This window comes from Acomys russatus, chromosome 7, assembly GCF_903995435.1.
Source record: "Acomys russatus chromosome 7, mAcoRus1.1, whole genome shotgun sequence".
NCBI lineage: Eukaryota > Metazoa > Chordata > Mammalia > Rodentia > Muridae > Acomys > Acomys russatus.
The window spans coordinates 57,885,068-57,912,037 of NC_067143.1; the positions used below are offsets into that span (position 1 = coordinate 57,885,068).

The following is a 26,970-nucleotide window of genomic DNA, read 5'->3' on the forward strand; positions in this document are numbered from 1 at the left end:
TGTGATTAGAATAAGGATAAGTGCTGGGTTCAGTACCAAGTGACCTGTTTCCTCCAGCCAGACTTCACCTCTTAAATATTCCAGTGCCACCAGATAGAGACCAGGTATTTAAACACACGAGTCTATGCGGAGCCTTTGACATTGCAAACTCTAGCAATCACCATGGCAAAATATAAGCATGCAAATAAATTTGAAGATGACAGATTTATTGGCTCAGCGTTTCAGGCATTCCAGGCTCCCTTCACTGTGATGAGGCAGAACACTGTGACAGAGCAGGCTGTTCAAGCCCCGGTAGGGAAGAAGTAGAGAGAAACAGGAAAGGGTTGGAGCAAGATAACACCTCTCAAGTTATGCCTTCATTGGCACACTTTATCTAACCTGGCTCCACCTCCTATGACTTCTCTTTTTTACCATGAAATTATAACCCATCAGTAGGATAATCAATGATGTCATGGCCCTCATGATCAAGTCCCTTCCCCCAAAACCCTGTCACCAAAGCCTTTAACACATGAGCCTTCCTGGGTGAGGCATTTCAGACTGAAGCCATAACTCTTCTTCCATGCAGCTTGGCCATTGTCCTCAGATTCAATTTTTGTTTCACTGAAAATAGGGTCAGTGTTTAACAGGATTGCCACACACTATTCTGATCATACCCTAAGTCACTGTGGCTTCAGTCAGTGCCCTGCTGCTAGTCCTTGAGTTGTACAGCTGATTCCTGGCGACCTGTCTGTGAGGCCTGGGGGCTTAGAGGTACAGGCTTCCTGATGACCAGGTTTTCCGAGTACTAGATTGGTAGTTGCACACATGAGATGTGAGTGAATACAGATGTTTGCTTTGGTTTTCCTCATTAGCCTTCTCCAGTATTCCTGAGTCATGTCAAGCTACCCAAGACTGGATATTAGATTTACTTCTGAAAGGCAGGATTGTAGTAGAGTGAGACTAACATGAGAAGTAAATACCAGAACTGAGACGATGGAACACAAAAGATAGTTTCTGGGGCAAAAGAAAACATCTTTGTGGTACCCAGAGCACATTGGTCAGAAGCTAGAAGGATTCCTTCTGCACTGGGATTATTGGTGGGGCACGGGGATGAGGTGGGGAGGAATCCCTCAGCTGGGGTCCCACTGGGTGGACCCCAGTGGGGTCCTTGGCTGTTCTAGAATTTGCTTTGTAGACCAGGCTGGCATTGAATTTTAAAGATCCACCTGGGGTTCAAGCAGTTGTCCGAGTCAGGTGAGGAGAGCAGAGGACATACTGTGGGTTCCAGGAAGTGGCATCATCTTAGTTAATCGAGATCTAAAGATAATTTTTAGGGTTTTCTTGTAGAACACACAGTTGCTTACAACACACTGGGGTTTTTTTTTTTTTTTTTAATCCGTGTGCTCTGTACCTGAGAAGGGGGAAACTTTGATTTCTGGACTAGAGCAGCCAGAATGATTGCTGTGGACCACAGAGCAAGTTTGGGGAAGGATGTATTTGCTCAGCTGAACTGGCCTACTGAGAAGAATTTTAATATTTTTCGTTTTTGTTTTATTCATTTACTTTTTCATGTATTTGAAAGAAAATGTGAAAAATATTGAAAGTTCATAAGGATGTTTAACAAAAGATTTTATACACTTCTTCTGCAGCTGGCAGGCAGGAACCAGTGTTGTCAGTTTGTTTTTATTCTTCCAGAGTTATCTTACGCAAGGAAAAGTGAATGCACATGGACAGATGGACACACTACGACACACCATATCCCAGGCACACATGCATGCACACACACACACACACACACACACACACACACATGCACACTGCACACAGACATACTACATGCGCACACACGCACAGACACACACCATGTGCACACACTCCACATACATGAACACAGAACACAGGCACACTTATTTCCTTTATTTTCATACTGTTTTTCTTTGTTTTTTTTTTTTTTTTTTTGGTATTTTAAGACAGGGCTTCTCTGTGTAAGAGCCTTGGCTGTTCTAGAATTTGCCTTGTAGACCAGGCTGGCATTGAATTTTAGAGATCCACCTGCCTCTACCTCCCAAGTGTTGGGATTAAAGATGTGTGCCACCATGCCCGGCATACTTATTTATTTATTCATTTAAGTGCGAGGAATAATCTTACACTTCTTTCCATAGCAAGAATGGTAAACAGTGTAATATGAATAAATTAATAAAATATATTAAAAAAAACAATGGTAAACAGTAAACCCTTCTTCATTTATATTTATGTCTGTGTGTTTCTAGCATCTCTCTACGCCCTCATGTAGCTAACAGAGTTAGCTGATGGACAATGTTTCGATGAACATTTAATTTGTTTCTAAGTTTTTGCTGTTCTCTGCAATGCTGTAGTAAGTAATCTTACACATGAGTGAGGCTCTCATAATGGAACAGATGAGTCAGGAGCATCTGCACTTGAAATGTTGATGGAGGTATTTCCAAATCTCCCTCTATAGAATACAGAGGTTATACACTCATCAGCAACGTGTGCTAGGAGAGGGCCAGGCCACTGGTAAGCTGAGAATGAAGGGAAGAGCGGGAGAAAGAACTAAGGGTAATTGTGAACAGGTTTAACAGGTAAGAACAGATGATGATTAGGGGAGGTGCTCAATAACTGCACAGAGACAGAACCCTGGAAAAGGGAGTGGATATTGGGCAAAGCAGAGCGAAGATACAAAGTCAGCTGAGATTACAATACAGGGCAGCAATTACAAATTCATAACTATCACCTGCACTTCGTGATTGGCAACCCAAGGATGCACTAGTGCTGCCAAAGGCTCTGCCCCATAGGACATAAAATGACCTGGGACTAGAGAAGGTGACCAGCCCTGGAGTTGGAGTGTTCAGTCTCAGTGGCAGCTCTGAGGACTGAGCCACACAGAACAACAGCATGCCGTTAGGGAAGTGGAGTGTACCACGTGCTCCTGCTGAGGCAGAGGGAGGAAAACAGGTGTGTGCCCAACCTCTGACCTACATTTCCAACCTGCCTGATACAGACAAAGACGGAAGTGGAGGAAAGGGAGCACAGCTGTCTGGATCTTAAAAGTCCTCAGCTGAAGCTGACATGATTCAAATATGTTTGATTGTTTTTCTTACTTTTCTCACCCAGACGCCAGGGAACCAACACTGGGGGAAGTGCAACTTGGTTTCAGTTTCGAGGCTAAGGGGAGACAGTACAGAGTGGTGTGGGTGAGAGGAAGTGGCCACTGTTACCCAGAGATTCATGAAGCTGATCAAGGACAGAGCTAGGCATAGGCATAGGTCGAGTGATGAAAAGGCTGGCAACTCCACAGAGAAGACGACTCGCTTATCCTGCACAACTGAGAATTAAGGTAGTTCTGACTGCACCATTTCCCATGAGAAGGAAGGGCTTAGCGTAGCTAGCCCTGAGGGAAACTGGATTTCACAGGGACCAGCACGAAGATGGGAAGGGCTTTTACTAAGGACGGAAGTGCACCTGTATGAACCTTATGAGGTGGGTCAGACCCCAAACAAAGGACAATGCTGAGAACAAGGGCCTTTTAAAAGAAAGGTATGCTTTTATTTAGAAGAAAGAAAGAGTGGACTTGATTCTTGCTGCGCCTCCCACGGGTGTGAAGAATTTGGACAGCAGTCCCCCCACTGCCCGCTGCAAGTGAGGTTTTATTTCTTATTTTATTTCTTCTGTCTTCAGTGCTAGAGAGTTAAGCCCAGACCTTGTGTGTGCGAGGTAAGAACTGTACCATGGAGTGTCAGCCCTGCCACTGTGTGTGAGCTTTAAGGCATCAGGGAAATGAACCAGTCTCTTCTTAATCTTAAAACTGGAAGAAAAAAAAAAGATTATATGGGTTCTCTGAAGTGAGAGTCAAGCCTCTGAGGGATCTGAGAAGCTTAAAGTAGGGTGTCACAGGCCAGTGAGGTGCGCCAGTGGATGCAGGTGCTCGCTGCAAGCCTGGAACCCAGCGTCAAGGTGGAAGAAGCGAATTGATTCACTCTGAGTTGATTTCTGGCTTGGATAGGAACATTTTGGTGCACTTCTGTACATACACAAACACAAAAAAGCTAATCGTAATTTAAGGTTTAAAAAAGACTGAGTCACATCCGGGGTTTGATTCTTAGAAGTTACAACCAACCAACCTGGGTCTAGTGGCGTATAGTTGTCATCCCAAGGGGAGAGAGACAGGAGGCTATCTAGAGCTCACTGGTCAGCCAGCCTTGCCAAATCAGTGAGGTCCAGACCAGTGGGAAACCAAGCCTCAAAAAATGGCGGGTCATGACAGCCAAGGTTGTCCTTTGGTCTAGTCATTGTCTGTCTGTCAGTCAGACAGGCGTGCACACAGATTAAGGTATTAGTTTCATTAGACTTTGCTCATTGGCGTGACTGGAAATGGGTCTGTTCTGATAGATCAGGAACCCCCATACTTCAGTGCAGCGCTACAAAAGCATTGCTCGGGACATATGTTGACAAGGAATATAGGCTGCATGTTAAACTAAGCCTATTAGTATCTGAATGGGATTAGAGTTGGGGATGCGTTACCATTGCATAAGCATGGTATCTGTTGTAGAGAGCTCACCTGTAATCAGGAGTTGACATGTTTGAATGTGAGGGTGGGTGTTGGCAAGTGTGGCATGGATGGAGGTGTGGAGGGAGGGAGGGAGAGAGAGAGAGAGAGAGAGCGAGCGCACACGCACCTGTGTTGTGTGTCATCTGCTTCTGCTGCTGCTGCGTCTGCTTGGATGAAGGGATCTGCCAGACTCTGTACCTCACTTAGATGAATGGCCATCCATCCAGTTTGGCACAAGGTAGATGTCAAACTTCAAGACAGGTCCAAAGATGGAGCAAGTGGCAGGGGGAGGGGAAAGGGGAAGTATTTTTGTTCTATCAAAGAGGGACCTGGCCAGGGACTGGGGGCCATGCCACCCCCCCCCCCCATCATGATCACCCTCTGCATACTTCCTTTTCTTCTCAGCTGCTCTCCCGAGGTGGTCTGCATCTCCTGGTGACTGATGTTGAGTGCTTTTCTCTCCTTCTCTTCCTCCCCACAGTCAGTTCTGAATGTGATCAGTGAGCTGCAGGAACAGATGTGTAGGCTGCAGCTGGACATCCACAGGCAGATTCAAGAGCGCCTATTACTCAATAGGGAGCACCCTGAGGAGGTGGTGGCCGGTGACCATGAGGCCAAGCCCCAGACCTGCAGCCAGGACTATGCCCCTTGGGAGGGGTCACCTGTAGGCACCACACTTAAGTATATCAGAGCATGTGTGTGTGTGATGCCTCAGTGGCGGAAGACTGGGGTTTCTCCTAACCAGAACTGTGTGCAGTGGCTTTGCATGGATCTGCTGTTACCTCAGGGTAGAACTTGCCTTCACACAGGCCTCTCTTGATGTTAGATGGGCGCTGGGACCCTCGTCAAGCAGGGCTTGAGCAGGTGACAGTAGCCCTCCGAAGGCCAGATTCCTCATCTTTAGGAATAGATCAAGGTGTGTGCAGGCTCTGAGTGGTGGGGAATTTGGGCCAAAGGAAGATTCAGGGTTCTCTTTTCCCAGTGTATAATCCAGACACTCATCCCTGGCCCTGGCCTGGGGTTTATTGAAGCCTCGTTGTATGCTTCTCTTTAAGAAAAAACTAAACCAAACAACAACAAACAACAAAAAACAAAACAGAATCATGGGGAAAAAATTAAAAACCCTTTCAAATTCATGTTCAGAGATAGTTAGTCCCACCCCTACCCCAGGGAGTAAACACAACATGGGGGTGGGTGTGTGTTTCATTTGTTACGAACAATTAAGTCATCACCTGAATTTCCAGGAAAAATATTGCCCACAGCATAGTCACAGTATAGAGAGTTCATGACATCTGGGGCCATATGCCAAAGAAGTCACAAGAACCCAGAGAGCAGTAGCCTGTGCTTTCTTGATTTGCTTCCATCGGGCATGGTGCCCTCTCAGAGCAACCTGAGCAACCCTACTAAGACAGGAGCAGGATGGACAGACATACTCTTCCTTCCTGCTGTGTGCTGGAACAGCTTAGGCAGGGCCAACAATATTACTAGAAAATGATTCTGAATCTCTGGCAAGTCCAGATACACAGCAAGAAGTCTTAAAGCCCAGCAGGCCTTCTCTTCAGCAGGTACTAAGAAATACCTCAGCCCTAAGTCATTTTTAATAAATTCTAAGATTCGTGTGGAAGCAGTGTTACTTCATGGTAGATTATTTCGGAATGCAAAGACGCCTAAGCCAGTCAAATAATGACTTGAGTATCAGGTATTCAGTCATCAACAGCTGCGTGCCAGGACCAGCTGGGTAAGAGGTTCATAAAGACTTCCCAGACCTCACAAAAGAGAACAGAGCTATCCATTAGCAACCCTACAGCTAAGCCTTATAGGGGATCTGTGGAAAACACCCAAGAGTCCTGCAGAGGGGGCTAATGTGCTTGGAGGTCTGGGGAGCTTTGCTTGGGGAGGCTGAAGGAAAGACAAGAGCTAACATAGTGGGCGGTTAGAAGGAGAATGGTGCATGTACAGAGATGTAAGCTGGTAAGAGGAGTTAAAATTCTCCAGTGTGACGTTCAGAGCTTAGCTGGGGCAGGGCAGGCTGTTCGTGAGTTCAGGTTTAGAAGCTTCTAGAAAAAGCCGGGCGTGGTGGCGCACGCCTTTAATCCCATCACTCGGGAGGTAGAGGCAGGCGGATCACTGTGAGTTCGATGCCAACCTGGTCTACAAAGCGAGTCCAGGACAGCCAAGGCTACACAGAGAAACCTTGTCTCGAAAACAAACAAACAAATAGAAGCTTCTAGAAGCAGGGGAATGCCGTGATCAGATGGGTGTGCTAACACCATTGTTCCTCTTGTTGTTTAGCAGTCGGGTTTTCCATAGGGCCAAGGTCACAAAGGACAAAGCATTTGAAGACACTCAGGTTACCAGATCTCATTGCAAGATCAGAGTCATAGTGTATGGTGGGAAGGAAATGAGATATTGTAACAGTGTTCTTGGGCGGGACATAGATAAAGCTTGGCTACAAATAGCATTAATGACCTTTATGCCAGTTCTTATGATCAAAAGTAGTTGTTACCTGAACCGATTGTCCATTAAGTAAACTTTGGTTCACGACAACAATGCTGGCAGAGCACGGTGGTATCCTCAGTGTTTGGAAGGTAAAAGCAGGACTGCAAATTTGAGGCCAGTTTGTGCTATGTAGTGAGTTACAGGCCAGCCTGGGCTATGAGATTCTCTCTCTACAGAACAGACGAAACCAACAAAGACAACACTGCTGAGTGTTGCCCCCTTTATCGAGGAGGTTATGAGCCACGGGTCCTGGATTTGGAAGATATGAGCTTGATTGAGTTCTGGCCCCTCTCACTGCCTGTACAAATGTGGATATGAAGGTTGTCTGTACATCCCTTTCCCACTCAGGAAGCTTCACTGGCTCCCCGTCCACACGGTGTCACGCTGAATACTCTCATCTGTAGAGCCCCCGCCCCCAGCTCCGCAGTCTCATCTCCAGAACAAGCGGACATCTAATCTCTGTGCCACCACAATGGGCTGTGTCTCACCTTCTGCCTTCCATTGTGATTGCTGTCTGCATGCCTGCACTGTGACTTCTTGCTTAACCTCCTCCCCCAAGCGGGACGCTCACACTGGCATCTGGCTTTGGCACTTAGTGTTTGTTCTCCTAATCTTCCTGGCTGTGGAGCCTCCGAGGATCGAGGATCGCCACTTCCTCCTCTGGGCTCCCCACCTTCAGCACAGAGAGGTGCTCCTTGTTTCCTGCTCCCCACTCTGCACCAGCATTCAACATCTCTGCTTCTCGCACTCACAAACGTGACTTGTCTGCTTTGATGCCCTGTGCATGACTGGGCGTGTCTCTTAGGGGTTCAGATGTCAGATAAAGGGGGTGACAGACTATAAGGATAAGTGGATCATTTTGAGTTTTAGTCTGGGAGGGTAGCTTGGTTAGTAAAGTGATGAGCATGAGATCTGAGTTTCATTCCCACGACCCAGGTTTAAAACAACCACGTGCAGTCCACATGCAATCCTAGCACTGCAGGGCAGAGACAGGGAGACCCCTGGGGCTTGCTGGCCAGCCAGCAAGAGATCTGTTCTAAAAAGACAGTGGCTGAGGAACATACCCAAGGTTGTCTTCCAGCCTGCATATATACATGCAAATGCACGTGTTTTTTCTCTCTTCTGTTTGGAGCTCCTTGGCCTTTGTTTTCAAATGGCTGCGCAGCCTTTTCTGGATCACAGACCATGGTTAAAGTTCAGAGCTGCAGTCACGGAGCCTGGTGCACTTGCTGCTGGCCCTGGCTGGCTCCCTCTGCATGAGTCTTATCCAGAGACTTAGTGTACACTGTGCTCTGTGTCTGTCACAGCCCTGTCACTGTCCCTCTCCTCTCCAGGAGTTATTGCAAGAACTCAAGCACCTCAGAATCAAAGTGGAAGAGCTGGAGAATGAGCGAAACCGGTACGAGTGGGAGTTGAAGGCCACTAAGGTAAAAGGTGGTATGAGGCACCCGTGGAGGGGGAGGCTGAGGGCTCTGCTGGGAGGGATTCGCCCTTGTGAAAATGCAAACCAGCCCCACACAGTGGTACCCAGACTAGCCTAGCAGGCAGATCTGATGCAGGAAGAAGGCTCCTCATAAGAGCCTGGGACACTGAAGTGAGAGCTGCTGAGATGCCCCAGCCATCCTATTGTCCCTTGTGGACGTACCCAAGGAGGTTCTTAGTTGAATGGGTGAGTGGGCTGACAAATAAGTGACAGCAGTAGGTGACAAATCCTAAACAGAATAAGGGAGGGTGAACATCAGTGTTTTGTCGAGGACATCATTTTAAATGCAATAGTCCCTATTAATGTGATTTTTCTTTTCTTTTTTAAAGAATATATATATATATATATATATATATATATATTATATGAGTTCTCTAGTTTGGATGTACACCTGCATGCCAGAAGAAGGCAGCAGGTCACGTTATAGATGGTTGTGAGCTACCATGTGTGTGCTGGGAATTGAACTCAGGAAGAACAGCCAGTGTTCTTAACCAATGAGCCATCTTTCTAGCCTTTGTTTTCAGTTTTCTAAAGAATGATAATAATCATGCTTTAGTTTTAGAAATGAATGCATTCCTAAAATGATAAAGTATGTCATTTTTTTTTCCAAACAAAGCATTTTTTTAAAGTTTTTTTTTTTTTTTTAATGTATACAGCGCTCTGCTTGCATGTACAGAAGAGGGCATCAGATCACATTACAGATGGTTGTGAGCCTCCCCGTGGTTGCTGGGGATTGAACTCATGACCTCTGGAAGAGCAGTCAGTGCTCTTAACCGCTGAGCCATCTCTCCAGCCCAAACAAAGCATTCTCACTGTATTAAAGAGTTTGCTCTATAAAGGACACTGAAAATAAATTCTTTAGTGAGACAATTTTTCTTCCTTGTTGTATTCCGGGGTTAAAAGTCCTGAGTTAACTGGGTATGGTGGGGTACTTGTCATCTCAACACTCAGGATATCAAATTAGGAGGATCACTTGGAGTTTGAGGCCATCTTAGACTACATAGTTGGTACCAGGCCAACCTGTGCTACATAGCATGCTTTTGTCTCAGGAAACAACAGTAACAGCAAAACAAACAAAAACAATCAAAATTGATGTAATTACTTTTGTTTTGTATAATATGTTTATTTATTTATTTTTAATTTTTTGAGGCAGGATTTCTCTGTGTAGCCTTGGCTGTCTTAGACTCACTTTATTCCTGCCTCTGCCTCCCCAAGTGCTGGGATTACAGGCCTGTGCTTTGCCCAGTGCATATTATATTTTTTAAAATGTCAAATTAGTTGTCAAGTGAGCATCAGGAAACATCACATTAAAACATAATTGTCTGTGTGTGTGTGTGTGTGTGTGTGTGTGTGTGACAGAGAGAGAGAGAGAGAGACAGAGACAGAGACAGAGACAGAGACAAAAGAAGAAGAAGGGAATGAATGGATGAATGAATGAATGAATGAATGAATGAATGAAAGAGAGTGAGGGGGTTTGAGTATTCATGTGCCCTGGCTACCTGTGGAAGTCAGGATGACTTGGGGAGTGGGGTTCTCTTGGGTTGCCAAGTTTGGGTGTCAAGAGTTTTTATCTGCTGAGCCATTTGCCAGCCTAGAAATTTGTTGTCTGGAAAAAAAAAATACATTTTAAAATGAATAGAAGAACAGAAACCCTAACACACAGAAGTGGCTGTTGGAGCAGATGAAAGATCTGATCACCCTGATTTGCTGTATCACACTGTGCCCTCTGGGGAGGGACAAGTAGTATGATTCAGTCAAAAGGATTTCATCTGGGCATTAGAGTGAGGAAGGAAACTCTTTAGCAACCCTAGATCAGGTTTCTGCTGGAGGAAGTCTGGGCCGCTGCTCTTAAGAGAAAACACTCCTGCCCTTCCTGCCTTTCCAGTTGTGGAGAACTGTCCACAGGTGACACCTGGTGATGCAGGTGGCCATTTTAGTGTTCAGTTTGTGTTCAAGTTTTTAAAACAGTACTTTGCATTTCTCTCCCTCCTGCTCCCCATTTCTTCCTCAGTTTCTGGTGTTGGTGATTTATATAAGGCTCAGAGATTACAAACATTGGCTGCTTTTCCAGAGGTCCATCAATTCCCAGCAACCACATGGTGGCTCATAATCATCTATAATGAGATCTGGTGTCCCCTTCTGGCCCGCAGGCACACACACAAGCAGAATACTATACGTATAATATGTCTTTTAAAAAACATATATTGTGCTTTTTTTCCATTTAAAAATTTATGACTTCTTAAATTAAAAAAACAGAAACGCTGAACATAACGTTAGCATTTATATAATCATATTCCCATGTATAAAGATAAAATATATGCTTAGCTGTTTTACAGATGACAAAATCGAAGCCTGGAGAGATTGAGTAACTCTGCCACATTCTCACAGCCAGTTAGGCTAGCCTGTCAACAGGCTATTGTGTGAGCACATCCAGCTCTGTGTGTGTGCTGGACTTTGTTGTCACCAATTCTAAGAACCTTGTTTTTCCAGTAGCTCAAAACTTTCCACTACGGCACTCAGTCCTGCAAGCCCAGCCTCGGTTGAAGCCTTTGAAGGCACACACACCACCCTTTGTTATAAAACCAAGGAACTCGTTTCCTTTTAATTCACCCAAGCTCTCTGCCTTGGCATGTGGACCCGTGAGAGGCATCTTTAATGATTACCAGGTGTGAAACACCTCCTGCCAGAACCCACCCATCCCTTTGCACAATTTCCCTTTTTAAGTCAGAAAATAGTGCAGTGGGTATGTTTGATGCTGATTTTTGCTGGTAAGGAACACGAGACTTCAAGTGGCCAAGGTGAGGTTCAGGCCCTGGTCTCCCCTTTCTGCGCCTTCCTGCTTCTTCCTGAAGTGGCAGCTTCTCCACCTGAAATCCTTCCTGTGTTTGTGAGCTGTTCCGCTTTCTGTGTAAGCTTCCTCAGTCCCTAAAGGTGGCTCATCTTCCATGCAGGCAGCGGTAGAGTTTGTCCCCTGAGCTTAGTAATACATAGCCATGTATGGACACAGAATAGCCATTTCTGCCCTGCAGGGACTCAGAGCACCCATCTCTGCCTTACTACCACACTTCTGATGGCATGCAGCCTGGAGTGCCTGGAGTCCCTGGAGCTTTCCTTTGGAGCAGCAGGGCAGGAGGGTGGAGAGCAGACTGAGTGGGTGGGTGAAGCTCTGCGTCGGAGCAGCAGGCTGCCTGGCGATATCCCATGATGAAGCAGGGAGCCTGAGATAGTGAGACTCCCCATTGGAGCAGGCAGGCTGGGTGGGTAGCATTGTGCATTAGAGCGCATAGTCTCAGGTTGGCATCTGTTCTGTTTTGAATGAGAATGGCCCCATAGGCTCATATATTTGAATGTCCAGCCCCTAGTTAGTGGACTATTTAGAAACGGATTAGGGCTTGTTGGAGGAAATGTGTCTCTGGGGATGGGCTTGAAGTTTTTCAAAAGCCCATGCCAGGCCCAATCTTGCTCTTGCTTGGCCTGCTGCCTGCGGATCAGGATGTAAAGCTCTCAGCTGCTGCTCCCGCACCATGCCTGTCTGCTCCCTGCCATGACGATAATGGGTTAATCCTCTAAAACTGTAAGCCAGCCCCTAATTAAATGTTTTCTGTTATAAGAGTTGCCTTAGTCATGGTGTCTCTTCACAGCAATAGAACAGTAACTAAGACAGCGTCCTTGCCTGGTCATTCACTAGCTATCTGATTTCACGTGGATACATGTACTGCTCCTGCTTTCTCCCAGGAATATTGTTTCCCCCAGGGGTTTTTATGAAACTGCATGGAATTTGAAAGTAGTGAGAACAGTGGCTGTAGGAAAGCCCTGGCAGGGAGAGGAGTCACCAGTGGGACCAGTGCTCATCTGCTTCCTTGCTGCTGTTTCACGGTTCACTTGGGCCCCACATTATACTCTGATGACCAGGCTTGGAATATGATTAGGTTCCTGCCTGGGAAGCAGAGGGCAGCACAGATGCCTTTGCTGTGTGTCCTCTTGCTCCAAGCTCAGTTCTAACCCCTTTCTTGGTTTGATGTTCAGAATAGAGCTTTTTTTCCTAAGGGAAGGAATAGGAAGGAAAGAATGCTTTCTCTGCAGGATTTACTAGGCCTCTTATATGTGATAAGCATTAGACCTAGTTGCTCATAATGGCTATATTATGTAGTCTTCCCACAGGCCATGAAGTAGGAGCTATTGAGCCAAGACTCAGAAAGTTGCAATTATCTGTTCAAGGTCATCCAACTGGGACACGAGAGAGCCTCGATCTGTTTGGCTACAAAGGGCCTATTGGAGTAAGACAGAAAGAGCTCCGATTTTCTAATAGGTCTGGAAAGCCTGGATGATCACCCATAGCGCTGTGTGTGAACGTGTTATGCAGAGTGGAGACATGGAAACTACCCAGTGCCAGACCGGTGTGTGTGCATGTGCAAACGCGTGTGCGATGTGCTTATGTGCTCTCCCTTCACATATAAAGATGTATGCATACTAAACATACTCCAAAGCTTGAACGTGTACATGTGTGCAAGCATGCAGCCGTGCCTGCAGGTTAGGCAAAAGCATTGGCTGCACAGAAGCAGGGTAGCTACGGAGGGAACCCGTGGCTGGCCTCAGTGTCAGCGATAGTGATTTGATGTCCACTCTATTTCCAAGTGTGGTGGGAAGGTCCAGTTACATATAGTTGTTACAATGGCGTACCTAAGCGAGGGTGTGTATGGTAGGAGAGGAAACACCACATGCAAAATCAGCATTCCAGCTTGGGCAGCAGGGACAGACCCTTCCCATGGGATATGATCGCAGCTCCTCTGGGCTCAGTTTTACCCAGGCCTTACAGAGCAGGGAAGAGAAAGAGCTTGGTCTGCTAAGGGGATGCAGGAGCAAGGTGAGGGCAGGTGAGTGTGTTTGTTCTGTGGAGTTTGACCCGGTGGGGAGGGCAGTTGGCCACGCTCAGTCCTTACCTGTGTCCTTCACTCCTCCAGTCCCTGGGCTATGACGTGAGGTGCCTTGCTATGAGCTGGAAGTCCCTCTGACCTGGAAGGGGATTCTCTGTTGCTTTTTCAGGCTGAGGTGGCCCAGCTGCAAGAACAGGTGGCCCTAAAAGATGCAGAAATTGAGCGTCTTCACAGCCAACTCTCCCGGAGTGCAGCTCTTCACAGTGACCATGCAGAGCGAGGTAACTAGATTGACTGTGACAGAACGTATTGTCTTAGCCTCTGGGCCCACTCTTACAAGTGGGCATGTATCTGTGAATGAGTGTGTGTGTGCTTGCATACGTGGGTGTGAATAACGTGCACACATGCATCTGTCTGTGTGAGCGTGCACTTGCATCCTTGGCTGTGAGGCTGAGTTCTAGTGTGGGATCATTGTCACACCCCCTCCCTTATCCAGAACACTCAGCACTGAAGGCTTTTCTCACAACATTGATTGAAGCTCAGTGCAGCCCCCTCTGGAGCTTTCTTCCTAAAACCGACCTGACTTCATTGGATTGAAAGGCCTTGCTTCGGTGTTACCACCAAAGAGGAGGCTTAGCAGTTCATCCCGTCTGACATTCGTACAAGGCCCAAAGGTTACAGGAGCAAGCCAATTCCTTGTCATCCTTGAGCTCCACTTAAATGTCATTTCTTGGCAAGCTCTTCCTGGTCACTTAACCTCAAGTAGGTGACTTTGGTCCTCTTATTCTCAAATTCAGCAGCCTCTTGTTCCCAACAGAAGTCTTGAGGTCACCCTACCCTGAGTCAAGGATTTTATCTTCATTTAAAAGCACCACAGAGTCTAGCACAATATTTGGCCCAGCCTAAAATTGAGTCATCAAATAAGAGAAATGATACTGGATGTTCCCTGGGGAGTTCAAGTCTTACCAATCAGAAACAGAAGAAACCCTCAAATATTCGTAACATACATGGTATGCTTGTGGCAATTCTCCAAGGAAACAGAAAGATCGCACACCTGGATCTTGCCTCCTGGATACTGAGCAACGTCAGTCCTATAGGTTGCTGCCACTGCCTAGCCTTATATTGTATGTCTCGGCACTGCCTAGCTTGGATCTCCAGCTGGAATGAGAAGATTCTCTAGTCTTGTGTCAGGATCTAAGCTTGAAAAAGAAAAAGAAACCCGTGACCATCAGGCTCACCCCTCCCCACCCTTTCACAGGTAACCTTCCTGTGCTTGTGCGCATTCAGCTTGGGTTCTGACCAGTCTTTATCTGAAATTACCTTCCCACCCTTAGCAACTTGCCCTGCCCCAGGCAAACTGAGTGGCAGAGCTGATGTTAGTACCAGGAGCCTAAGACTCCACCCTGAGAACGAGTCCCATAGCTGCTCACACAAAGTCCACACACACCCTGAAGCTGTTTCTCATGAACGGTCATGAAAGGACTGCCCTTACTTGGGATCGATCCCTTGTCCTCCTGTGCTGTTCTTCTACAACGTCTCCTGCTTGCTTATCTCATTCTGGGATTAAGCATGATTTTTTTTTTTCTAGAATATCTTAGTCCGTTCCCATTCCCAAACCTCTAAGAATCTCACAAATGGCCTCTTCCTGCTTCAGGCATTGACCTTTGCCCTCACAGCCAGGCGTGTCCCCACTAAGTCTAAATTTGGAGAAAGCCATTATTTTCTGCCATGGACCTGCACAAACCTGCACATTTTTCTGTCCTTTAGCCACAACATTTGCTCTCCTGTATTCATTAGTGCATCTATACATTCATTTCTTTTGTTTTTGGTGTTTTTATTACATACATTATTTATTTATTTATTTGGAGAAAGAGAGAGAATGTGTGTCTGTGTGTGTGTGTGTGTGTATACATGCAAGCAGGTGCATACATGCCACGGTATGTGTGGATATCAGAGGATAACCTACCTGTGAGAATCAGTTCTCTCAGATAGATCTCAAGGCTCAAACTCAAGTTGTCAGGCTTGATAGAAGCTGCCTTTATACACCGAGTCATCTTGTGCCCCCTTTTCCCCCTTAATTTTCTTTTCTTTTGGTTTATATTGAGCCCAAGGTCTTGTGCATAGAAGACATACTATTCTGCCACTAAACTATATCTCTTGCCTATTTTTAAAGAAAGAAAAAACTTTTAATTTTGAGATAGAGTCTTACTAAGTTGGCCAGGCCAGGCTTGGGCCTTGTAGCTCCCACCTCAGCCCCGGAATAGCTGCTGTGACCGGCTTACCATGCTCACATGTGAGCATTTCTTTAATCAGATCATTCAGTTTTAAAATAAACCAGCTACCAAGTGTTTATGTACTGCTCAGTCTCCATTTATCAACTATACATTATTTTGGGTTTTCTTTTCTACATTTTCCCTCTGCTTCTAGTTTGTCTGACTGCATGGTCTTTCCCCAGACTATTCAGGAGCCTAGACATATGCCTACCTAGAGTATGAATATTTATGTTCTTAGGTGATGCTATTTATGAATTTTTAAAATTTCTCTCTGTCAGTTTTGAGTAAATGATATTTTTATTTTTGCCCATAGATACCTATCTAGAAAGAGAAGACAGGGAAAAAAAAAAAAAAGAAAGAAAGAAAGAGAAGACAAAGCACTAGGTTATTCATAAATGTGTGCAACAAATGTCTAATGAGGCACACTATGCTAGACACCGTCCTGGGCTCTCTGGACAAATAAAAAGGAGCCACATTCACATGCCAAGTCTTTAAGTTTGAATGTGAAGGTCATCAGCATAGGTGAATAGCTGTTTGCATTTGTACAAGTAATCCCTTCTGCACCTCAATTCTTTTAGACCAAGAAATCCACCATCTGAAGATGGGGATGGAAACGCTGCTGGTTGCCAATGAGGATAAGGTAAGACGGTTGCTATGGCGCCCTGTCCTTTCCTTGCAGGTGCTTGTAACTCTTTGGTCCCTCTGGTCTCTGTTCTACTGGGCAGTGCTGTGCTGTCACTGGCAAGATGACGATAGCTCTTGTCACTAGAGACTGCCTCAGTACTTGTGTATGACGCCTGAGAATGTCACCTAAGCTGAATCTCCCAAAAGCAGCTGGGATCCCTGCCTGTTCACAGGGGTATGGTGACAAAACTTCTGGGCCCACTCGTGTCACAACTCTTAGTGAACTCAGCAACAGTTCCCATGTATGCAATTTACCTCTCGTGCCAGAACTATCAAAGAGACACTTAGCAGCATGTAGTGCCTCAGTTTACCCTGCTACCTTATCATATCCGATTCCTGCATAATCATAAAATAACCACATCCATACACAGAAAAATATCTAGCTGGTGTAAACAATGTCTCTGAGAATCACAGCCCCACACTCTGAGCTGAAGAAAGAGATTCAAAGGGCTTGGATAATTTTGCATAGGGTCAGGTGGCCAGCAGATACTAGAGCTAAGATTTCAACCTATGAATGTCAAGATCTGTGTGACCTAAGTGCCCAGACTGTAGCCTGGAAATGATCCTTTCTAGGAATATCTTCTGTTACATAAAGTACTTCAGACTTCCAATGGACAAGTGAGGAGATTGGGACATATCTTAAGTGTGTAGCTCCAGAGAGTGACACAGGAATGAGATGCATACTTCATCAAAGCTGTTTCTGGAAAGGTTACAGTTCTACCAGCACATAGGCCTCTTCAAGGGTATGCCATGACTGTTGACCCACACTTTCAGATAGGGCCGTGAGTGTCTATAGCTGCCTGTGAGGCAGACCACCAGGGCCCAGTGGACCCTGATTTTCTCTCTTTGGAGTCTTTGGGATTTTCTTCACTGTGCTCCAAATAAAGCTGGCTAGGGACCAGCGGTGGTGTTAATCTTGATCTGCTCTCATACCACGGCAGGACCGTCGGATAGAGGAGCTGACAGGGCTGTTGAACCAGTACCTAAGGATGAAGGACATTGTGATGGCAACTCAGGGTAAGAGAAGAGCAACTCCCATTTTCCCTGAAAGATACTCTGTCTACTATGTCACAGGCAAGAGCAGTTCTGCTGTCAGGTCCTTTGCCACTGGATGGAGATGGATGGGGATGGATCTGTGTGTAGACACTTCAGTGGTACAGATGGTGATTTCTGGGAATTTCACCAAAATGGCAGTCAGATCAGAACTTCTAGGGACTGCCCACTCAGTTTTAGCTCTTGGGAATCCTTGTCATTAGATGGTCTCCAATCAGCCTTCTTAGTATCCCCCTTCGAGGTGTGATAGGAGTCAAACTGGGTCAGTCAGAGCCCTTGTGGGCCTAAGGGCTCACCAGCTTCTCACAGAATCTGGAGTTTCCTGCAGATTCAGAAGGCATGTAGGGACTTCTGTGAGCTGCCAGGTGCCCAGGTTGCCACAGAAAGTCATGTGTTTCATGTTTACCACCCAGACCAGTGGAGCATTACAGGCACCTTATATGTTGGAATGAGCACAGTGGTGCTCTGTGGGCATGCACTGGACCTCGTTCCTGTTGCTGGTCCTGCAGGAGCAGTTATTTCTCTCACAGGAGGGCTGGCTGAAGGATATCTGATTCTGGCTGAGCTACTGACTCTGTTTGGAAGCAAACTTTTCTCTGCTGACAGGGGAACTGACTGGTTCCTGCCCAAGGCATCTGCCAGGCCCCACACAAATGTTGCAGCCTCTTTTCTCTAATTCTTTGTGATCTTGGGCCAAATCCCTCATGGGACCTGATCGCCCTTGGCCAATAAATAAGAAGTTGGAAGCAAGAAGCAGCTTACCTCTGGTTCAGAGATAAACTCTGACCTTAAAGTGACTTTCATGGCAATCCTTGCTTGGATGCCCTGAAGAATTTTTCCCAATCTCACTATAAATGTCTCTTTATTAGTAATTTTCTTGTTGCTCTGGTCAAATACTTGATAAGCAAGATCAGAGAGGACATTTTTATTTTGGCTCACAGTTTGAAGGCACAGTGTGCCACGGCAGTAGGAGTGTGACAGGGGCTCCTGTATTCTGGTTGGACAGGAAGTGGAAAGATGGGTCCCAATGGGCTGAGCATCACTCAGCTCAGCAGCCCACTTCCTCCCATGAGGCTCCAGCTCTGCAAGGCCACACAGGCTCCCTACAGCAGTACCAGCCAAGACCCAAACACATGAGCTTGTGACGCACTCAAACCATACCACTTTACCTGTGTCTTAGCCTTTCTTGTTTTTGAGACAGAGTGGACTCAAACCCCTAAGCCAAAGCAATCCTTCTCAGTATTTGTTAATGAAGGTCAAACACCATTAGGGTTTCATGGTATGAGTTTCAGAGCAAGTCTCAATAGTGATTTACCACCACTGTTTTACTATTCCCAGGGTCTTCAGAGAGAACCCTCTCAATCAGTGAGGATGAACTAGAAGGAAGCTTCAGGAAATGGAACGCCACAAATAAAAGCCCAGAGGAAGTATTGAAGCAAGAGGTACTGCACTTCCTCCTACAGCGTAGGGCTCAGTTGCCGTTGGTGCTTGCCTTGCCCTAGAGAGGGAACCGACAGACACACGTCCATTGTACAACTTAACTAATGAATAGTTCAGTCAAGGGCATGGTCCTCAAGCTTTGGAAAGAAGGTTGGGGGAGCAAGGACCTCAGGCCTGAGCTCTGCCTAAGGACAGCATGGTGGCCACTGGCACTCTGAAGGGCAGGAATTTTCCTCTTTAACTGGCTTCCTGTTCATTTTTCCTCTCTGGCATGAAGACAGCACAAGGGTGGTGTTTGTTTTATTTACCAGGGCTTTTCCAGGGTCTGCAGTCATGGCTTATACTAGTGGGCCTCAACATATTTGATGAATGAATGAGTCCATCTTGACCATGTATAGAGACACAGCGTCTTTCACAGCAGTCATTCGTGCCTCACACATGCCTCCCTCAGCCCGTCTAAGAGTACATGGATTTTTCTTCTCTTCGCTTTAAAATCTGGCTGTATGGTATTACTCTCTGGGCTGTGGTTAAACACAGATGAATAAACAGGTTCATAGACAGAGGACTTGAGGGGGTGGGCCTGCACCAGGATCTGCAAATTCACGAGATCTAGAAAGTTCAAACTGAAAGCGATTGTTAACAGGCCAGCTTAATCACTTCTTTACGGGGGGACCAAATGTCATCCCCCATTATTGTCTCAATGAAGGTACGTTATGTTACTGGTAAATCTATCTGAGCAATGATCAGGACTCACTCAGCGTGTCTGGTGGTCGTTGACATGAGCAGTGTGCATGGCTCAGGTATCATGACCCCCTGTACGGGCTGTTCTTTTACTGCAGTAAGGCTGAGGTTCAGAAAGGGTGAGTAATAGTCTCTATTCCTACACTGCAGGTAGCTGGCAGAATGAGACTTGAACCCAGGTCTGTCTGACTAACAAGCTCAAGCTCTTAATACCCGTGCTATGATGTTAGAGAGTTTTCTAGCGCAAACCAGAAAGGCCTGAGGCTTGAGGGAAAAGACAGGGCTCTGTGGTCAGTGCAGCCATGAAGACAGAACTGTCCTTCTCATTGTCTCCAGCTCACCCTGAAGTGTTTCCTTTCTCTCCTTCCTAATGAACCGCTTCTCACTCAAGGTGCAGCCTTAGTGTTCTCTTTCTGAAGTCACGTTACAATCTACCTGTGGAGACGGAAGTCCCTCCCCCCTCCCATGTCATGTTTTTCGTGCCAGTGCCACAGACAGGTGGCGTGGTTCTTTATCCTTGCTTACTAATCTGCCTCCTGATGTGGGCTATGCTTCGTTCCTCAGAGAGGATCGGCAGGTAATAGATGGTCTGGATGCTTGCTCAGTGACTTAGGGTCCTCTCATTGAGAGTCACACAATTTGACTTCTGGCTCGCTTAAGCCAATGGGAGTATTTTGGGTAGTGTGGGGTTATGATCCACTGAGTGGAGAAGGTAAGAGACAAGCCATAAAAGGACAGAAGCAGTGATGGCCCCTGAGGCTTGGGAGTCTGTTGCTGGGATCTGGACTAATGTCTAAGATCCAGGGCTTAGGGACAGAGAGTGGTTTGACCCTAGTGACTTGGTATGTCTATTGTCTCTCAGAACGAGCTTGGTGTTTTACTTTATCCCGAAGGAGAGTTTCTTGAAATAGCAATGCACTCATATGGGTACACCCACCATTGTTGTAGCCAGGAGCAGATAGACTGTTCTCAGGGAAGTCATAAAGGAGAAAGGTTGGGTACATCATGGTAACTGCCTTCCATTGTTGCTCTTTTGTTTGTGAAACAGATATCACCACAATGCAGCTCTCCCAGCCCAGGGCCACCTCCTTTGCCACAGAAATCACTGGAGACCAGGTAGGAGAATTGGACATCTGTCGCTCTCTTCTTGGAGGCCCACAAGGTAGATGGTGACTGTGCAGGTGTGTTGAGCATAGCCACAAGGTTCTGGGTACAGTGTCAAGCCAATCTCTCCTGGGAGCGGGGGTTCCTCTCCCATAGGCTGAAGTCACTAACATTGAGGAAAGAGCTAGCCAGGGGATTCCTTGGCTATAGTCCCACTATTTCCTGTATAGCGACTGGTAACACTGCCCCCTCTCTGTGCATTTGTTGTCCTCAGTAGAATAGCCCCTTCCCTTAGGGAGACCCAGCAGTCATCTCTCATCAGTACCACACACTGTTGGGGCAGGCTTCCTCCACGGTCTTACCTTATATATGGGTTATCTACTATAAAGGTGATTTCTCTCTGACCTTTACTCCAAGCCTAAGGCAAGCTGCTGGTTAAGCATCTAACATGCACTGTGCATAAATGACACCAAGTGACTCTTTTTTCATGGGCACCGTGATCCCTTTCTGTGTTTATCCAGGGCCCAGAAGAAACTCTCCTGTAGTCTGGAAGACTTGAGACGTGAATCTGGGGATAAGGTCAGCTCACTAATCAGCTGTGGCAATTACTGAGTTACTCCTGTAGGTCTGCCAAGTGCTGGGGTGCGTGGGTGGGCACAAGCAGGTTTTGGGAAATCATAGAAGGACCAGCCAGGTCAGAGCCATATGTCACATCAAGCCACAGAAGATCATGGCTTCTGGCCTCGTCTCCCCAGTGTATCTGGGATCTCTGCACGGATTCTGAATGAAGGAGTAATTTAGGTAAAGGGGGTGATGTCAGGAGGACAGGCTGGGATAACCTAGAAGATTAAAGAGGGAGATTAAAATAAAAAGTGGCCCCTGTGTGAGGGTGGCCTTGACCATGTGACTGGGCCTAGTGTTGGCAGGGACAGTGGAAGGGACAGCCTTGCCCTGATGGGGCCACTGGAGAGCCATGCTTCATCCTGCCTCCTGATCTCTGTGAGAGTGACATGGTGGAGATCCACAGAAGTTAGAGCTCACAGGAGGCAGCCCCTGGCCATGTGCCTCTTGCTCTGTTCCCTGTTCTCTGGCTCGACAGGGGCTTGTTTCTTGCTGGTGATCATTTGGCGGGAAGGAGTGAGGCAGAGTATTTACAAGGTGCATCAGATTAAGCAGCAAGGTGGTTCTGAGGGGCTGATTGTGACTAACGCAGTTCTCTTTCTCTCCTCATGTTTGACTTCTTCTTGTCACTCCATAGTGTGTTGATGGGAACCAGCTGTCCCTGGTGGGAGAGCCCAAGGTACGTTTATTTATGTCTTTATCACTTGTCCTTGGTTCTAATGGTGGCTAGAGTATATTAGCAAGGTCTAGCTCTTATAATCTGAAAATGTGTTAACTGTGGGAGTTAAGTAAGAGTTAAGAAGGGATGAGGGAAAGGGAAATACCACAACTGAGTGGTCCACACGGTGCTGTAACCTCTACACAGAAGAATGTTGGCAACCCTCCTCTTCTGTGCTGAGATGCCACGGTTAAATACACAGGTATGCACTCAATTTATGTTGAGGGAACAAGTCATGTTATCAAAACTCCATTAGATCTCTTTTTCTCCTAGAATTCTTCAATGACCAGTGATTACAGCCCTAGGCTGGTAGACCAATATTGAGCTCATGGTAAAATGAAGCTTTCTATAATTAGTGCCAGTCCCACCCACCCACCATTGTAAGGGAAATGTACTGGGTCTGGCCCTTCTGTCCCCTCTGCTTTCCAAAGGAGACACCAAGCCTCACTCCATGTGGCCTGAGAAGGTGTTTGTATCTTTAGTCCATCATGGCAGAATGGGGCGTTCCTTCTCTTCTAACTCTTTGTGGAAGAAAGACATCGTCAGGACATTCATATCAGGAAAGAGTTTCTCTTCACTTCTGTATTTATGGCAGTCAGTGCTGTGGCTAGCCAGCCATTCCTCAGGCCATGGGGATTGTTAAAAATTGACTTCTGCCTGCTCTTCCGCCGGTGCCTTGTGTTTTGTGGCCCCTTGGCAAAGCTCTGGTGCCCAGCCAGCTATCACTCTTCCAGCCTCAGCTTCCGAGAAGCTATTCACACTTGTCTCTAAATAATACCTGTAAGTGGCCACCTCCTCCTCTGTGGACGCAGCTGGCTCGTCACTCATGCTTTAAGACACAGAGTTGCTTACCGTGGAAGATGGTTGGTATAGGGCTACTTACAAAGAGTGCATCTTCCAGGTTGAAACTAGTTCTCCTACACCTTTGATCATAATTACAATCTTACGAAACTTCCCTTAGCTCAATATGACCACCTCTTCCCTCCACACACACGCCACCTCATCCCAGCAGTACCCCACAGGTATAATAGTTTTTTTCACAGCATCTTCTCCCTGTGCTGCCTGGGCTTAGACCCAAGCTTTTCCACATGCCTTAGTGTTCCTTCCTTATGTCACAGTCACCCTTCCGTTCTGACTGCTAGCCATGTCTCTGGAGTTCCCCAGACTATACACGCTGACTTGGTCTCCTGCGGAACTCATCGGTCTCTTCCCACTCCCTCCAGCCCTCTGCAGGTACTTTCGGCTCAGAGCTGTACATTCATTGGCTTCTCCTGTATGTGGGCTGGCAGCTGTCAAAGCACTCATTTCTCAGTGTGCCCTGGGACAGATGGGCGTGGTAGTCTAGATGCAGCCAGTGCTGCGCTTTTCTGAGCCAACGATCTGTTCTTGTCTGCTATCCTCCTGGGACCTGGCCCGTTATGTTTGCTACGCTTCTGTTTGTTTGCTCTGTGGATATTATTTTTCAACTAGTCCCAGGCAGTTGTTAGTCTGTTAGAAATGACCAAACAGAGGATTTGAGAGGTTAACTGCAAAGGGCTTCCCGTGAGTCATTCTGACCTAGCTGATAGGCCATCCTTTTAAAGTTCTGATTTAAAGCCGCTCGGTGCTCTTTGGCTCCCTGTCGCTGGGGTTATACTTGAGGACAGAAGACAGGACTGGGGTCAGGAATTTCTGTCTCCTTCCTGTCCTGCCTTAACATGGCTCTTCTTACTCCCCAGTGACTCATTCCCTCAGCTTCGCCTCTTGGCTGAGGCAGAGTGCAGAGAGCCTACTCCATTGCCTTCTGCTCCTTATTGGTCTGAGGCCTCACTCATCCTTAGGTTAGGGCGTATTCTCTTTGAACCTAAGCTCTTCAGAGAACTCTGCACAGTCATGATCAGTGTCTTCTGCGGTCTCGGCAGATCTTATGTAGTGTCCTGAGGGAATCTTACGTTATGACTCAACAAAAACCCATATTGAGAGTCCTTCCTTGTTTGGTATTTCTTATGGAAGATGGAACTTGATGTCAGGCTCTTTGATTCTCTAGCCTTAAAACAAAACAAAAATGACTGTTTTATTGTGTCTATGCGAGCACATGCATCAGAGGTCAATTTAGGGTGCTGTTTTTTCTTTTCACCTTACTCTTCAGTGAAGCAGGACCTCTCTTGTTGCTTCTGTTGCTGCCCTCCTCACTACAGGCTGGCTGACCTCACTGCAGGCTGGCTGACCTCACTGCAGGCTGGCTGACCTCACTGCAGTCTAGCTGACCTCACTGCAGGCTGACTGATCTCACTGCAGGCTGGCTGACCTCACTACAGGCTGGCTGACCTCACGGCAGGCTGGCTGACCTCACTACAGGCTGGCTGACCTCACTGCAGGCTGGCTGACCTCACTGCAGATGGTTGACCTCTCTGCAGGCTGCTGACCTCACTGCAGATGGCTGACCTCTCTGCAGGCTGGCTGACCTCACTGCAGGCTGGCTGACCTTCAAGTTTCTGGGTGATTCTCCTGTCATCTCATCATAGAATTGCTGGGATTATAGATGTATGCCACTACATCTGGCTTTTTATGTGAGTTCCAGGAATTGAACTTGGGTAAATGGCCTTGTGTAGCTAGCTCCTTTAACTACAGAGCCATCTTTTCAACCCACAAGTCGCTAACTGTGTTAACTACTTTTTTCCCATGGTCTGAGTCTGACTGAGCATCAAAATAATCCAAGACGCTTGTTAAACATACAGGCTTCTGAAATGAGTTCACTTTTAGAGCCAGGGAGGAGCTTGCAAGTTAGTGTTTTTCACAGTGCCTCAGGTAAGTGAGGCATCTACCAGTGGATGAGCTACCACTGGGAAGCTTCTGGACTGTTCCACATGTCTGGTCATGTCTGACCTCTCTGCCCTGCAAGTCATCACAAGCGGGACGATGTGTTGATCTTCATGTCTGGAGGCTCTCACATGCCTACTCATGGACCAGATTGCTTTAACAATCTCATCTCCCCTCCATAATTCTCATTTCTGAGCTCATCTGTGGAGGCTCTTGTCAACGTGCAGTGAATGAACTGAATTTCAAACAGCTCCTAGGACATGGAAGCAAACTGAATTCAGAAATGTACCGCACCCTTGACTTTCAGTGAATGAAGCTTCAAAGGTGTCGTCTTGGTCTTGGCAATCATCTAGCCCCATTCTGACTTGCCGGTTTTTAAATTGGTTCTGCCTCTCATATTACTTTTTTCTGGGTCCAATCAAACGGTCCATGGTCGAGTCTCTCAGTGATGTCATCTTATTTTGTCTTTATCCTCACACTTGCAATGTCTTCTGTTTTTCTCCTGTTTGTAGCATTAGTGATCTTTATATACTTCTTGGCAAAATAAGTGCTAGTTTTTCTCTTTAAATCAGCTTGCTTCATTGGGATTTCTTTTCAGCCAGGATCCAACCACCGGGCTTGTTGCATTGAAGAAGTACCTCAAACAGGACGAGTCTAAGTCCCTGTACATTCTCATGTCACTGCTGTAGCATGGCCTCCCATCAGCCGTGGCCGGTGTCATCTGTGCTCATGCCTAAGACCGCAGCTTTGGTCTGAATAAGGATCTTAGTTAGCAAAAGCTTCCCTTTCCCACGTATGGAGAGAGCAGGGAAACCTGGACCAGACTCCCCTTGCTCTCCTCTCCCCCGGGATCAACAGAAATACTAGCCAGCAAACCGTGGCACATGGTTTTGAAGAACCCAGGGAGAATTCATGACTCTGAGTTCACTGAGCCTCTAACACGGGACAAAAGGCACAGAGCTCCCTGTTGAGAGCAGTTACAGTCGCCTCTGGACTTGGGCTCGATGCCATCTCTGTCTCGCTGTGTGGGTAAATCTTCACCTTTCTCCCGGACTAGCAGAAGTGATCTTGACAAGATCTTTGAGTCAAACTAAGTGAAAAGTGGCTCTTGCAGAAAGGGTTTGTGTGCACACAGATTTCTTAGCTGGTGTGAGCTGAACTCTGAGGGTTAATTTGCCACCTCTCCCTCTCTCTCCCTCCAATAGGACAGCTCTTTCCTGGTGGAGCAGAAATACCCGACATTACCTGGGAAGCTCTCAGGAGCCACGCCCAATGGAGAAGCTGCCAAGTCTCCGTCCACTGTCTCCCCCCAGCCTGACTCTTCAGGGGGCAGCCTGCCAAGGCTGAGTGAGTGTCCAGCCCCGAGTTGATGGCCTCACTAACTGTCTTCTGTAGCTAGAACTGCAGTCCACGATTAAGAATCGGGGGCTGGGGGCGGGTATTGTTCCTGGGCAGGATGTATCCCAAAGTGGTCCCACTTCTAAAGATCCTCCTGTCTGGATAAGCTGCTTCCCAAGTTATTGTGCCTCCATTCTCCCTTGTGTCCGTTCCACCTAGAGTCCTTGCCTGTCGTCCCCTCCCAACATGTCCATATACTCTTCATGGCCTGCTTCTTTCCTCTGTCACCCTGGTTTTCTCTCTCCTGTATGTCTGCCTTGGAAGCAGCCCCTGTTACCATGACGTGGACAGGGCACACAGTCCACATTAGTATTTCCTTAGGCAAATGTGGTCAGCAGCTCCACCTGGCTGTGCCTGGGCCACCTCGTGCTTTATTTCTTGAAACTCAATTCTGCCATGGGTTTCCAGAGCTCAAGACAAGCCCTTAACTAACTCTGTTCAGTTCTATGCAGACTGCTTTGTGTCTCAGGTACTATGAGTGCCTGAGACCTGTGCAGGATCTGCCTATGGCTCAGAATGCCCCTCACTGCCATTGCTGACCCTCCTCCCCTGCCCAAGGGCACCTCAGCTTGTGAGGAAAGGGCACTGGGATCTTTCGGCCTGATGCCTCCCCTCGGCATGCCGACCCTGCGGGCCAGGCTTGGTCACCCTTTCCCTTGTCCTTTGTGGGATTGTTTTCCTTTCTGTTTGAGTTTTTCTCTTTTGCTCGATGATACTCTTTTTATTTCTTTGCTCCC

At 47.0% G+C, this 26,970-nt stretch overlaps 1 protein-coding gene across 2 annotated transcripts in view; it reads left to right on the forward strand.

Annotated features, from left to right (window-relative positions):
* Ppfibp2 (PPFIA binding protein 2) overlaps positions 1 to 26,970 on the forward strand; it is a 147,216-nt gene that overhangs the window by 103,908 nt on the left and 16,338 nt on the right. For both annotated transcript variants that reach the window (XM_051149173.1, XM_051149174.1), the window contains 9 exons: positions 8,380 to 8,472; positions 13,572 to 13,683; positions 16,254 to 16,315; positions 17,301 to 17,376; positions 18,751 to 18,854; positions 20,642 to 20,709; positions 21,219 to 21,276; positions 21,956 to 21,997; positions 26,041 to 26,182. In XM_051149173.1, the coding sequence (XP_051005130.1) occupies positions 8,380 to 8,472; positions 13,572 to 13,683; positions 16,254 to 16,315; positions 17,301 to 17,376; positions 18,751 to 18,854; positions 20,642 to 20,709; positions 21,219 to 21,276; positions 21,956 to 21,997; positions 26,041 to 26,182 (757 nt within the window). The remainder of the gene's footprint in view (positions 1 to 8,379; positions 8,473 to 13,571; positions 13,684 to 16,253; positions 16,316 to 17,300; positions 17,377 to 18,750; positions 18,855 to 20,641; positions 20,710 to 21,218; positions 21,277 to 21,955; positions 21,998 to 26,040; positions 26,183 to 26,970) is intronic.